General features: G+C 38.8%; 1 protein-coding gene across 16 annotated transcripts in view; it reads right to left on the bottom strand.

Moving 5' to 3' along the window:
- PUM1 (pumilio RNA binding family member 1) overlaps positions 1–16,118 on the bottom strand; it is a 128,434-nt gene that overhangs the window by 70,809 nt on the left and 41,507 nt on the right. For all 16 annotated transcript variants that reach the window (XM_087858290.1, XM_045782458.2, XM_045782460.2 and 13 more), the window contains exon 3: positions 15,989–16,057. In XM_087858290.1, coding sequence (XP_087714416.1) covers positions 15,989–16,057 — 69 coding nt within the window. The remainder of the gene's footprint in view (positions 1–15,988; positions 16,058–16,118) is intronic.

Below are 16,118 nucleotides of genomic sequence, written 5' to 3'. Positions count from 1 at the left end.
ATCTGTCCACTTGAGGGGCTGAGGGCCAGGGATAGGGAGAAAGGTGGGAGCGAAGGAGAGCTAAGCAGTGGGGTCAGAAAGTGAAAGCCTAGACAACTTTGATGTGTCCTAGGACAAACTGCTGAACTGCCCTGAGCCTCATTCTCTCTGTAATGATGAAGGAAATAATTTTCAGTTTGTGATGATTAGAGATATTGTTAATGAGTGCCTAGCACGATGCCCACCACATGGTAGGTTCTCAATAAATGTATTCAGTGGCATCACACCAAGGCAAAATAGCTGTAAATCACAGAAGGGACACTGAAAATTAATGTGAATTACTCAAGCACCATTAAAGGATTCTTGTTTTTAAACTTCTTTTTCTTCTTTTAGTCTCAAAAATGCCCTCTCGCAAGGTTACGAATATTTCCCTATTGGTTGTATCTTTTCTAACTAAAATTATGGGTTTTCTCCCATATTTTATAGGAAGTGTGAATTAACAGGACAAGCTTCTCCTTTGTGTATAAGAAAGAATGTCGGCAGAAGAGACATCTCACTTGTTGGTGAATTTTCATATAATAATGGATGTTCTCCATATAATAATGGAAAGAGAGCAAAGGAGATCAAAGTATATTTAATATGGCGCTCATCCCTCTCTACACAAATCTGAAATCTTTACTGGAAGCTCGAGGAAAAACTTCTTCAAGTACCGGCCTCCATATGCAAATACAGTCTGTCTATAATTACAGTCTGTCTATAATTTGTCAAACTGCTTACTGACTGAAAGCAGCAGCCCTTGAACTCCAGGCTTCAAAAATGATTTCTAGAATCCTGTCATCTTTCACTGTAGTTTGCCAGGCTGTCATAACATGCAAAGCCAGCCAGGTGAATATGTAAGCAAGTCTGGTTCTGGGCCAAATTCTCTCAAAAGGAAACAACAGCACAACAAACATGTAGAAACGTGCTAAAAAGTGAAGATTCTACTTCAGAGTAGTAACTGATGCAACAACGCTCAAAGGAATACACACCAAAAACGCCAAGAACCTAGTCAGATACTAAAAGGCAGCCCTATCTCCCACTACTAACCATCAATATAACTGGAAATCCTACACAGAGGCTACGAGCAGCCCCGAAGTACTGGAACTCCACGTGCTTTGGCAAAGTAGTAATGAGGCAGTCAGTTAACCATTATCAATGAAAACAGCTTGGACTGAAGGGGCAAGTGTGTAAGAGATAAAGAAAAAGGAGATGGGAGGAAGGTATGAGCATGCCAATTCTGAGAAGGAGAAATGTGGAACCTATGGGGTTGCAAGAGTGCTCTGTGAATGGGAAGAAAACTTAAATACTGACCCGAGGGACATAGGCAACGACAGAAGCAAACTTAGCAAAGCTCTTCCGACTCTCTGGATCTTTCCCAGAACCTAGCATTTCTCACCTTCCTGTAAAACATACCCATCTCCACCCCTCACTTGTGTGGTAAGCAGCAGCATCAGAAAGGACTCCTGCCTCCTGATCCTCATGCCCTTATGTAATCCCCTTCCCTTTACTGTGAGCTGGACCTCATGACTTGCTCCTAAGGAGTAACACATGGCAGGAGTGATGGCATGTCATTTTCAAGACTACCTTACAAAAAACTGACTACCTGTCTTGTTTCTTTCTCTTGCCCTCTTACTCGCATCTCTCCTGCCTCTTGCCTGCTCACTTTGATGAAGCTCACTGCTATGTTGTGACCTGCCCTACAGAGAGACTCACATGGCAAAAAACCAAGAGAGGTCATGGGACATCAATTCATTAGGAACTGAGGCCCTCCGTCCAACAACCTGCGAGGAACTTAATCCTGACATCAACCTTGTGAGCGAGTTGGGAAGCAGACCCTTCCTCAGTTGAACTCTGAGATGACTGCAGGCCCAGATGGAATCCTGAGTGCAGCATGTGAGGGACCCTGAAACAAAGGATCTTTTGAAGCCAGGACTGGGTTTCCAACCTACAGAAACTCTGAGGTGTAAACATAACAACTCTGTTGTTTTAAGCCACTGAATTTTGAGGTGATCTGCTCGGTAGCAACAGAAACTAATACAGCTGTGACTATATTTGAATAGGACTGTTTTGATAGTCTACACACTTGTTGACAAGTTTGTTTTTAAGAAGCATGTCTCGTTCCACTTCAAATATCTAAAATCCAAGTGCTTTTGAATTTGGAAAAAAATTACATGCTTTCTATTTCATGTTCTCCCCTACTTTGTCTTATAGCCCTTCTGTATTAAAAAATGTATAAACTTCTGCAAAATTAGATCAGCTTGGACACATTAAGCTTACCAAGAACTAGTAGCAATCACACGGTCAACTAAAATTAAGACATTAACTGCTCAAATCTGATCAGAGTAAAAGAAGCTATAATCTACTGAATTATAAAATAAAACCAAGTGATGACGAGTATCCAACTGTCACTTCAAATTCAACAGCAACCCTCTGGAAGTAAAGGTAACATCTCTACAGTACTGGTCAAAACACACCGGTTCAGCATTGGGAGCTGCCAAACGTTCACTCAAGCCACACCTAATCCAATCACCAAAAATTTAAATCCAACTATTGTATGAAAAGACGGTTCTTGCTTACCCCATCAAGAACTTAGAAATAAAAATCATTCTTTGACAGGACAAAAAAGAACAGTTCACAGCAGAGGTTTACAAAATTTAAAGAAAGATTAGGCAATAAGAGGATGGAAAGATTTGATCATTTCAAAGGAAGATAAACGGAATTAGGAATGGGTCCAACAAAAGCTAAAGAGACCCAGGGAGTCAGATGTAGGTAGTATGACCCAGTTGGCATATTTAAGGAAAGGGCACATGATGCCCAAACAAGTCTATCCTTATAAAAGCAATTAATGCATCAAGCCAGATAGCAGCTTGATTACACTAGCCACTAAAAACATCCCAGTAACTTCCCTGGCTCAGACTCTGCTTAGCAAGCAAACTTCTTATGAGAACTTGGCTTCCTCCTGTAGCCAAGCATACTGATCACGGAACACAATTACTCTGTCCACTTGAGAGTTATTATTTCTCCTTATAAATTAGTAAACTGCATTTTGGTTTTCATACAGAAGTCTCTTGTGGTTCTCGTTAGTGTAGGTCAATCCGATAATCTAACTACCTGTGAATTAGTGATGGAAATCCTTTTCAAGACGTATAAACTGAGAACCAGGACTTGGGAAGTCCCAGCATTCCTCCCCAGCCATACAACAGACCTTGTACTCTTTTCTGTCTTGTCCCATTAAATGGGATTCCTAGTTGCCCCAAACCCCCAATAGTGTCAGTTCTCAAATTCTTGGGGGAAAAAACCACACACTGTTTATCCCAGCTTGAACCACAGGTTTATAAAAGAAAAAGACTTATAGAAAGTAATCAGTAAGCTTATTCATGAGGCTTCTGGAGAACGAGAGAGAAATCAAGCACTAGTTTACAAGCAATGTCAGCCACTTGGAAAACCTCTAAATTTTGTTTGGAAACACCTTTTCTCTTTTATCATCTAACAAAAGAGACAATACCCAAAGCCGCACTTGCACAGTCAATTACAACATTATCTCCCACTAAGCGCCCTTTAAATAGACGTGGAGACAATAAAGGGCTTCTTATTTTAAGAAATAATATAGTAGTAAAACACATGCCAGTGCTCTGAAATCATTTTTTAAAAAACCAACCTGGTTTTAAATCCCAACTCAGAATTTAACCCCTCTCGGCCTCAGTTTTCTCACCTATAAAATGAACTATAGTGAACATTAAATGAGATCTGCGTAAAAAAGCAGTACAATGCTGAGCTCTGAGCAACCACTCAAAAAAACAGCTGCTACTATGATTTAAGAACACTACTAAATGGCTAGTCAATGAAATGCTCCTAGGTACTCAGCGAGCAGATGTGAGCACAGCATCGCCCAGCCCACTTCAGTGTAAATCCCATAAAATTAAGAGCCCTAACAAAAGAGCCACGATTACAGCTCTGCAGAAACAAAGAGGCAAGATGATTATTAAGGAATGTTGTCTGACCACACTGTCACTAATATTTGCACAAGAAAGTATCAGGGAGGTTTCCTGATGGTCTCAACACTAAATGCACACTCCCAACAAGTACTCTGTACCCAAGAGGAGTAAAATACCTGGTAAACACTTACACGCTCAACACAAGCTGCACAGAGCTGTCTCTCAGAGCAGAAATTAGGCTTCTTAAGGAGTACTACTCACAAGGATGCATGCTACAGCCCTGCAGGCATGATCAGGTTTGATCATGTTACCTGGCAATGCAAACTTCCAACAAAAGCTTAGTTTCATCACTGGAATGTAACCAATGCAGGAGTCAAATACCTGGTATTTTAACCAGGTGGTAAGATACAGCCCCCCTCCCAAATTTTTTAATCTCTTAGTACATACATATTCTCATTACATTCTCATTGCATTAAAAGAATTGACATCAACTCAAAGAAAGGACTGCTCAGAACTGACTGAAATGAAGTATAGTTGGTAACCACTGACAGTCACATGTTCTAGGCAGAGTTCTGATGTGTGACAATTGTATAATTTTCAGAAATCCCTTCTCAGAAGCTTAATGCCCTAGAGACTGACCTAGCCCCACCCCCCCATGCCATAAAGGGTTGTTGTGATATCAAGTGAGACAGTACATAAAGTGCTTTCACAAATATATGAACTACACTCCTAAGTCACTTAAAAAGCTTTAACAAGAAACAGTTTAAATATAAAAGTATACATCAATATACTTTGCAAGACTTTTTTTTAAAAAGGTACCTCCATTCACTGTTAGGACAATTCTTTGGGAAAGGGTTTAGAAAATAAATACATCGAGAGTCACATTCGTTCCAGAGAATTTATCTCAACAACAGCAAAATGACAATTCAAAAGTAAAAAAGAACCCCTACTTTCAAAGTCTAAGAGCAAAAATGTTGGGAGCAAGCTAAGTGTTCACCAAGGCAGTAGTGCTACAACAATGGAAGCTCACCCAAAACAGCCATAATGACCTTATGTAATGTTTACAAAAAAACACTAACTTTTAAAAGTAAAATACAAAATTGCACGTGTAAAGACTACTACTCCTTCTGCACCCTTCCCTTTTGGATCAAGACCGTAAAGAAAAATAAAAACTGAAATAGGTGCTTATTGGTGTGGTGGGATTTATGAACTTGTTACAAATATACTTTTATGATTTAGAACTGATTTTCTAATAAATAAAAATTGAGATTATAGTGGTATGGAATTCACAACAAATAAGGCATTTTCTCTTAAGCAGACACACTTCACTTAAACCTAATTTCACAGGAACAATTTTAAGGAGAGAGCTCACCATATGTTTCAAATATTTCTCCGCAAGCAGATAATAACATCTAATCCACTCTGAAAACTGTAGCTTACATAAGGAATGTTGAATGTGTTCAATGGTTTAATCACAAGCCAGTTATTTTTTTAATTAAAATAAGTATAGGGGCGCATGGGTGGCTCAGTTGGTTAAGCGTCTGCCTTCGGCTCAGGGATGGAGCCCCGTACCAGGCTTCCGGCTCAGCAGGGAAAGTCTGTTTCTCCCTCTCTCTCTGCTCCTCCGCACCACCCCGCCCAACCGCTCCTGCTCTCTCTCTAATAAAGAAAATCTAAAAAAAATAAATAAATAAGTATAAAGGTGGTATTTTAATTTTCATTTTCTCTTTTAGTTTAAGAAATAAGATCTTCTCAATTCACACTTCCTGTTTATATCTCTATTAATTGGGGAACAGCCCCACATTCTTTTTAGTCAGTTAGGCAATACTTATATGTAAAGATTATTTTTAAATGTTAAAACACTTTTGCTCTGCTTCACTACATTCAAACCACACACACACACACACACACACACACACACAAACACAAACTGTCTAAGAATCAATATTTGGTATAATTTTTTCACATTTTTCTACCAGGCAGATACAGAACCTGGCACCTAGTAGCTGTTCATCTAGGTGTCAAGATGCTCTCTACTGAAAACAAATTTCCACATTAATGGTCTCTTAAGTAAATACCTCTTTTGGTTAAAATTTAATGTACTCCTTTTAAAAAAAAGAAGTTTCATATTTTGCATAATTATAATTACGTGGTATATAAAATTAACAGGTTTTTTGAAAAATATTTTCCAGCTATTAAGCACTTTTCACAAGCACGGTCAATAGTTACATTTAATGTCCTTTAGAAACACTCCCACCACTAAGGATGAAATGATACAAATCACTAAGGCCTGGCCAACATGAGGTAAAATTTGACCTTCTCTCTCACATCTGGAAAACCACTATTGCTTTTCTGGCCACTGAAAAATTTCAAGAGTTTCAGCATCTGAAATACTGATGTCAAAAAGTAAAGAATTACTTAAACAGACCCTGAAATGCACAGCCTGTAGTAGCCACTACTAGAAATTAGAAATAAAAGTAGTAAAAGACACTCTTCACCCAAAGAGAAAACTAAAAAGAAAAGCCTATCAGGAATCAAAGTGATATGGCTCGCAGGAATTCATTTTAAGAGAAGCACACTAAAAGTGTGCTTCAGACTGCTAACCTTCACCACCTACTTCAGATGAAGAAAGGAACCCTACCCTGGCGGCAGGACTGGTCAGGCCTGCCATACAGGAGGGGAAAGTTCAGAGTGAGAAGACGGTGGGAAGGACTCTCCATGAAGAGGAAGGAAGGAAGGGAAGGAAGGGAAGGGAAGGGAAGGGAAGGGAAGAAGAAAGAAAAGAAAAAAAGAAAAGAGAAGAGAAGAAAAGAAAAGAAAGAAAAGAAAAGAGAAGAAAAAGAAAGAAAAGCAAGTGGAGCAGGTGCCCACCAAGAAGAAAGGCGTCTGGCCAGTGGCACAGGGAAGCAGTAAGGAGAGGGAGAAAAGGCAATTAGTCCAGTGACCAGTGAGGCTTCGTGGATCATCAAAGCGTTGGGCTCTTAATCCAACAGGCAGCAACAGGAAGCAACATCATAAAAATTAAGTTCAGAAAATTAATCTGACATTCCTCCAAAAAAAATGGGGTGAGGGCAAGTGAAATGGATGCTGAGAAGCTAAGCAAAGAGGTCATTGCAGTAACTAGGCATGAAACGGTAAGAGAGGGGACCTGTGGAAATGGGGCAAGGAAGGGACAAACGGCTGCTTAGACGCCTCTCTCAGCTTTCAAAGTATTTAAAAAAAAAAAAAAAGTGGGGCACCTGGGTGACTCAGTCAGTTAAGCGTCTGCGTTCTGCTCAAGGTCATGATCCTGGGGTCCTGGGATGGAGTCCACATGGTGGGCTCCCTGCTCAGTGGGGAGTCTGCTTCTCCCTCTCCCTCTGCCCCTCCCCCCACAACTCATGTTTCTCTCTTGCATGCTCTGCTCACTCTCTCTCTCAAATAAATAAATAAAAAGAAAAGAAAAGAAAAGAAAAGAAAAGAAAAGAAAAGAAAAGAAAAAACTATGTCATTTCAAAAATGAGGATCCGTAGCCCATTATGATGTTCAAGAACGAAGTCGGTAAGTATGCGTGAGCAAGCCTATCACTGCGATTCTTTGAACCAGGAGTCTATTCTGTAGTCAACTGAGTGTAAAGTCTAGATGAAAACAGGACCCACGTATATACAGATATGGTGTTCCGAGTTTAAGTTCACAAGTTCAATGGGTAAAGTTTTAAGGATGCCCTGAAGATCCATGGTGGGCTGCTGGGAAACAGTATGAGCAAAAAGACCAATCAAGCAGACGTAAGAAGAATTTGGTAAATCTAAAATTTTAGGACAACCACAGGTTAGACAGAATTGCAGTCAGTTCAGCTGATGACTGCTAAGCTCCACAGTGCACTCTCTTCAAAGGAGCACAGCAGTTCTTGACCACACAGAGAACACAATCACTGTGAACGACTTCATCTGGGAACTGAAACACACACAAGATACTGGTCACACATAAAAAAATTCAGAGATATCGACCTCACCTCAATCAACACATTCTTTTGATAAATTACCCTGGGGCAAGCTCCAAACCAAGCTGCACACCCTTCACCGATCCACTGAAAGTAAAATTCTTTATACCTTCCCCCTTCAAATTATTGGGACAGGGCCAAACGAGGCTTCTTTTCTCTGCTATCTTGTACAACTTGATAGACTGACAGTAAACTATGTTCAGAAAACGAAGAAATGCCAGGGTGAACTAGACTTTTCTACAGGATAAAGAAACAGATGTAAGGGAACAGAGGACGATGTTACGTTGGATACCTACAGGTTACTTATAAATAAGGTCGTTTGTTTCCATACATGTATAAACTACATGGTTTGACCTATAACATAACCACATTCATGTTATACTAGGTCTAGACTTAATAATTAAATAAGTGATTCCTGCAATAGTACCTAAGAGCCCAATGTGCAAAAGATAAGCCTCCAGATCACTTAGGAAACCTGTGAAGTTCATGAATAAAACCACGAAAACATCTGGATTTGCTTCATGACCTAACCACTTCGTATCAGCAAAGCAAGAAACAGCTCAACTAAGAGAGGAGAAAGAGTCCTTTGCCTCAAGATGGGAGCAAATACTTAAACCCACCCACACACCCAGTCAGCCTCAGGGCATTTTTAATTATTAAATTGACAAGACAAAGATCTCAGTGTACCAGATACAGATAAGTTCCCTTTTTCATGCACTCCAGGAGATGAAAATTTCTTAGATATGGCTACTATGTATACCAGGAAGACTGATACAAAAAATAAACTACTTCCTCTACATGCTTTCCTATAATGAGAATCACAGACTGCATTAACCAGAGACAACGCATTAACTGGTTAATTCTGGCTCCTCATCAGCAAAATAATAGTAAAGAAGACAGAATTACACACAATACTGTTTAATACACACTTGAACAGGAAATAGAACAACAAAAGTAATTCCGCTTTTCTAAACACTATTATGTCTGGTTGCATATATATAATGAGGGTATTTCCATGTCCCAGCAGATGGACCAGAGAAAGTGTCTCACTCATCTAGTTACAACTATATTAAACAAAAGATCCTTTATAATGAATCCCATATATCGGATTCAACTTGGATGGTACAGCACTGATGATTTACTATTCATCTGATGTACTAGTCTTTGCAAAAGTAATAATAAAATAGTTTGAAAATGTAAAAATATGCAGAGAAGGGTGAATGAATAGAGGCTTTTCAGTTTTGTCAGTTCCTCATCCTCCCCTTCACAACCTCACATCCCTCAGGATGTAAAGTAATCTGAATAAAGAATACAGGCAGTAAATATTTACTAAATTGAACTAAGGTCCCTTGAAGGGAGGGCAATATCAACTTCTGGAGTAAAAGAGAAAATAAAGAAGAATCCATGCTTCGAAAAAAGTATTTGTGTAAGATTCATTCAACACAATATATTAGGCAGCCATTGTTTACAAAAGTTATGTTATTGGCTGAAGCCCCTGCCCTCCATAAACTTATGTGCAAGGAAATAGAAAACATTTACACAAATCACTTACACATAAAATAAACCAGGGCCATAAGAACAACACAAATAACTTGCTACTTGAATTCCTCTCCATAGCTTCTGGTTGGTTAGAGGAAGAAAGGTTTTACAGAAGAGTAGCTGATCACTGAAGTTAGATTTTAAATAATGGATAGCCTGTGGACATGCAGAAATAAATAAGAGAAAAACCCAAGATTTGGAGTGACAAAGATGTGAGTTCAACCAGCTGGTTCATGATTATGTTAACCTCTCTAAACCCTTTTTGCCTGGTCTATAAAAGGGCATCATAACACTGCAGGACTGTGAAGACTGTAATGTATATGAAGTGGTTAGCACAGCACCTGGAAAATCATATATGCTCAATATACTGCAGCTATTATTCCTGAGCCTAACAAAACAGAACTTGGGAGTCAAATCCACATCTTGACACTCATGACCTTAGGACTCATTTTCCTCATGTAAAAACCATGGTACAAATATCTCCCAAAAACCTGTTGGGACACTCACACAGTCAATGAAATCAATGCCAAAGCATCTTGAAAAGTGTTAATGCATTTTGTAGTTATTTAGCTGGCTTACTCTCAAATAAAGCATAGTGATGCGGATGAAAAGAATGAACACATTTTAGCCAAAGGAGGATAAAAGGGGAGAAATTTAAAGAAGAGAGACTAAGTATGTGGATAAGCTACATTCTGCTGCAAAGGAGCATGTTTTCCTGCATTCAAACACTGCAAGACAGCTCAACATATACTCCCAATACAGGACAGAAGGCAGATATTGGAATGAGTGGGGTTCCCAACGGGTCTCAAAGTGACAGGACATAACTGAGAACCAGGTTCCAAATGTCAGATGCATCCACATTCTCAAGGTTAGAAGACACTTTCTTCTATCTTGTTCTTCCAATGCCCAATCCCAAAACTATTATGGATCCCAGGGACTTCAAACAATATTCTCTAACACATAGTCACTAATCTAATACAGGAAAGTTATGAACTAAGATCTCATTCCTCCAGATCACTTGGTCTGGCTATGTTTTCTCTGAAGTAAACACTTCAATAGCAAGATACCAAAAATGCCCAACAACCAGATGGTATTAATACAAGGTTCAATAAAGTAGGCAGATTTATCATTCCTATCCATACTCAAAGTTACATTTTGGAGAAAAAAGGATTCATTACACTGCTGATCAGGTGTTTTTACATTAAAATATCAAAGGCTTTATTAATTTTCTTCCCTTCTGCAAGAAAGGGTGCATGATTTTGCTGGCAGACGATGTATCTCCTTTCCAAAATTCAATCTACTTTGGAGTCAACTGAGTTACTCTTATGGGACTCAAGTAGCAAGAAGCTGCCAGCGTAAGGTAGCCCTTCTTGGGCTGTAAATCCTAAAAGTACTTTTAGCCAGCCAAAAAGCCTCCAATTCTATGAGCCATTCTGTCTGCCATGATGGAAAGATATGGAAAAGAACTTAAAAGACTTGGTATCCACATCGGGTTTCCACTTGCCCTGATTTCAGAATTAGCACCCAAGAGCCCTTAGGGATAGATACTAGGGATAGATACTTAGACAGCTACACACTGGTGCATGAGTCACTTAGAAAACCCAGTGAAAAGTTACTGAACCTCTGCATCACAAGGGGGAAGTCACTCTAAAAAGACATCTTTTAGATGCCCTCTGGCATATCTTAGAAAAAGCAGAACTATTCCTCTTTTCTATCCTTTTAAAGATAGAGAAATAAGGATAAACTCCAAAATCTTAAGACTTGAAAGAGTCCTGGGAAACTAGTGCAACATCTTTGTCTTACAGATGGAAAAAAGCAAAGTCCAAAGATGAACGTCTGAGCCAAGGCTGGACTGGCTTCAGAGTTCTGGTCCAGAGAGATCTCTATCTGCCAAGTTATAACTTTCTTTGAGTGAGGAGCTCTCCAACTCTCCAAATCACTACCAAATTCCTCCCTCTACTAGCCATTCTGCTATTTTACACTTACAGAGAGAATCCCTATGTAATGTCTAATGAGAATCTGTAGCTGTATTTTAAATATATCTCACCTTATTCTACTTCCAGGGAACGTGATAGGTTTCATTATGTCTCCACATACAAGAGCACTTGCCAGATCTCCTTCCTCAGGTTTACACACTTGGCTATTGTAAGTTTTTCTATCGCTTCAGTTTTCTAAAACAAAGATGAAGGGCCACGTATCTAAATACATTCCATTTATTCCTGAAATAATCACTACTATCTTAACGTCCCTGAAAGTGGTCGAATTTCCTACATGTAAAACATTAAGGAATCTTAAACAGAAAAAGTCTTCAGTTTTTAAAAATCAGAAAACCAATTATGCAGCAGAAGGTGCCTTTTCTGCCAACAGCTCTCCTCTTGGCAAATCCATCCTTTTTTAGGACACAGAAAGTAGTAACGTTGCTGCCCTCCCACAGGTGGAGCAAATAAGTCCTACAAGATCCTAACCAAACCAACGCAGAAACCAAGTCCAGTAACCCAAGGTTAGTGAGCCTTCCTCAGTACTACAAAGATACACTCTTAAATATTCAACTAACAGACTCATCTTTTCACGTGTCAATTTAAAAAGCTGCTCCAAGATGTGCCTTTAAATTTTCACACTACAACTTTAAGCTGAATGAAAGTGGTCAGCAAGGAGAATAGCTAAAATATTTGAAAATAATTTCTGGCCCTACTCCAAAGACATTTTACTATCTCCTTTTTTATGTTAACTTTCAAGAATAAGAGGTAAGTAAAGCACTTGCATTGTGAGTCCTTCAGCTAAGAACAACTATACTTCAGAAACCAGCAAGGTTTAAGGAGATCATTTTAAGTAGCCACTTCTTAGCAAGATTTCAACTAAGAAATACTCTAAATTTTGCAAAGTGACACCAAGAGGCTAGTATTGGCTTTGATGAAAAAAATGTTAACAAGAGCCACGCAGCACTAATTTTAACAAAGATCAATTACTCTGAATGGAGTCAACTCTCTTTCAATTTCAAAGGTCCACACATTCTTGATGTAGCTATTGTTTACCGTAATGAGGACTCACACAAGCACAAGCACACATACACACCCACACCAGTACACATGTAAGTGTAGCAAAAATACACTGCACCTGGCTGAAAAGTCAATGCAATTTACTTCAAATTTTAGTGTTTACATGGATAAAGACTATATTCATACACACCCCCTCTCCCAGATATGTTTCACTGCTTAAACGGAAGGAAACTTAATGAAGTTAAACTAATTAGAAGCTGTGCTTTATATTATAAAAGCTTATTAATTCTTCATTTCTCTTTTGCAGTTCTCCCTTGTAATGCTGGAAAAAAAAAAATTCTCCCATCTTGCACCCCTACATACCCTAACTAAACCAAAAAAATGTTTCCCAAGTCTTAGACTCTTCCATTTAAGTATCACAAACTAGTCTGGCCGATACTGATCACTCCCTTCTCTAAATTCGAACCATACATAGGAAATACTGTACATTCTTTCTGTTGTCATACATATTCACTGCCTCCTTGACTAGGTACAGAGTTCCTTGAGCATAGAAACCTCACTCTACGCTTAGTTTGTCTCCTTTGTGCCTAAACAGGTTATGCTTTAAAAAAATAGGGGCACCAATGGGGCACCTGGGTGGCTCAGTCAGTTAAGCATCTGACTCTTGATTTCAGTTCAGGTCATGAACTCGGGTCCTGAGATCAAGCCCTGCCTCAGGTTCCATGCTCAGCTCAAGTCTGTTTGTCCCTCTCCCTCTGCTCCTCCCCCAGCTTGCAAGCCTGCATGCGCACTGCCTCTCAAATAAATAAATAAAATCTTTTAAAAAATAAAATAAAATTTAAAAAGTAGGGGCGCCTGGCTGGCTCAGTCAGTAAAGGTTGTGACTCTAGATCTTGGGGGTCATGAGTTCCAGCCCCACACTGGGGGTAGAGTTTGCTTTAAAAAAAAAATAAAATAACTTCAGGGGCGCCTGGGTGGCTCAGATCGTTAAACATCTGCCTTCACCTCAGGTCATGATCTCCAGGTCCTAGGATTGAGCCCTCCATCAGGCTCCCAGCTCAGCGGGGAGTCTGCTTCTCCCTCTCCCTCTGCCTCTGCCTCCCCTTGCTTGTGCTCTCTCTCTAATAAATAAATAAAATCTTTAAAAAAATAAAATTTAAAAAAATTTTAAAATTTAAAAAATGACTTCAGTGTCTATATTTTTGGGAGGGACGCATATTAGGCATCTTTTTAAATCCTCCCTCAAAATATCAATTTTTATGCAGCTTACCAAGATGAGATTTTTACCATCAATTATTTTACAAGTATTGGCTTCATTTACTCTAAGGAAACATGCTTTGGAGAGGAAGCCAGGTCAGAATCCCAAGCTCCATCATATGTACTCTTGGGCAAATTAATTCATATATCTCAGCCTTTCTTTATCTGGTCCATCCTGATAGAGTTATTGATGAGACAATGCATGCAGACTCCTTAGCACCTGTGGAATACATTGTCAGCAAATGGTAGTTATTGTTACTCTTATGAATAAATAATGAGGAATGAAGAAGGAAGAGTAACACTGCATTACTGCTAGAATATACTTCGGTTATCTACATATGCTTACATCCAGGTCTGAGGAATTATATAGATACCAAAAAAAAAAAAAAATAATAACATTTCTAACAAAAGTAAGAGTGAGATTTGGAAACCTTAAGGGAAAAAGGCATTTTTAGAAGGAAAAAATGACTTAAAAAATATTACTGTCATCATTTAAATAAAATCAACTTTCTATTCAATTCTGTTTACTATTCTTCAATTAGACTTAAGCCTTTAGAGATTATAAAGTATTGTGTACAAAACAGCAAAAGTCATTACTTTATTTTGTATAATTAATTTTTAAGGGGCGCCTGGGTAGCGCAGTCGTTAAGCGTCTGCCTTCGGCTCAAGGAGTGATCCCAGCCTTCAGGGATCAAGTCCCACATCGGGCTCTCCGCTGGGAGCCTGCTTCTTCCTCTCCCACTCCCCCTGCTGTGTTCCCTCTCTCGCTGGCTGTCTCTCTGTCACAAAATAAATAAAATCTTTAAAAAAAATTAATTTTTAAAACCTGGGATTAGATTTTTGGTACAGTGGACCAGGCTAAAATCACAAGATAAAACATGGTTTCACCTCTATACTCAGAATCTGATTCATCTGTTAACTTTCTGTTCAAATTTTGCTTCAAAAGCTAATTGAAAAAAAAATCTCATCCCCAATAACCATATACGGTTTATTAGGCAGGTACAGGAGACATAAAGCCACCTACTTATCTTCTCTTAAAGCTCTAGCGTAAAAACAAGAACAGGCCCAAAACCCATAAACCCAAGATGACAGGACACTGGGACTCTGACCACAAGATGACTCAGAAAAGTTGGAAACAAAATCTTACAACACAGGAAGCAGGACTCTCAAAACCAAAAATGCCTAACTACAAAGGCAGTCAATGAATATTTACTACAAACCAGGAGAAGAATTATCTTAATTTTGAATCCTCAGAACCTAGCACAGTGCCTGGATCAAAGAGTATTTGCTAAATCAAAGAACAAATGTATTTAATGATTGGTAAAAAAGAGAATCCAGAATACAGCTATTCTCCCTCCTTTAAAACATTAAAATATATGTGGGAGGTATTAAATATTGGATATGCAAAAAATAAAACAGAAGAAAAAAACCTACAGTTAATCTCCAGAACAAGAGAACCACAAGCATATGCCCCCAGCTTGAGAACCTGTAACACCTCTGCTAATTCAAACTGTATGTTCTAGCTTATCATCGATACATTCTTATCGTCAACAACTAGAATCACCACAAGTCAGCTGTACTTTATACTCCCATTTCTTTTAGAATCATGGCACTCTTCCCTATCCATGGTTGGGTGATAATAAATTTTATTCTTGCAAATTTTAAACATTATAAACAAACCAAAATTCTTGTTCTGTAATTCTACACAGGTAAGGGAGGACTGACTGAGGCCTCTACCTCTGGAATTATTTCACCAGAAATCTAACAACTTCCTCTTCATAATGGAGCTCTAAACAACCTCCTCAGAAAATGGCACGACTCTAAAAATAGGTTATCAACATGTTCTGATTAGCGGCCAATCTAAGACTCCCCTCCACTGTAAAAAGAACCTAGCAACTGGATGATGAGGCAAAAAATAAAAAATAAAAATAAAAAATAAAAGGACATCTGATGCATATAAAATTATTCTGTAAAATTTTAAAGCCTCAATTTACAACTGACTGGTTAATATAATCGTCAATAATTTGTGCTCATGTTTTGGTTGCTTTTGTTTTGTTTTTAAGACATTAGGGTAAGGTTAACATGCTTCCTATAATGAGATCACTTTGGCAAAATTCTGCAATATCCCACCCCTATCATGAGGACGGCAACAAGGAAAAGCAAGCACGTACTTCTGGAGACTAGATTCAGACACATTTGATGAAAGACAGCTCCAAACTTCCCGTAAAAACAGTCCCACTTTTCTGACACACCAGTTCACTTACCTCTCCCATCGCTCTTCCCTCCAGAGCAAGTGCTTGAAAATCATGATTCAGTTCATCCATAGAACGTACCTATCATTCAAAATAGAGAAGGGAAAAACCTCAAGTTAGCATCTTGAACTTCACATACACA

The sequence above is a fragment of the Ursus americanus genome, chromosome 33 (genome assembly GCF_024610735.1).
Source record: "Ursus americanus isolate L20-20 chromosome 33, mUrsAme1.1.p, whole genome shotgun sequence".
Classification (NCBI taxonomy): Eukaryota; Metazoa; Chordata; class Mammalia; order Carnivora; family Ursidae; genus Ursus; species Ursus americanus.
This window is presented reverse-complemented; position numbering and strand designations above follow the sequence as displayed.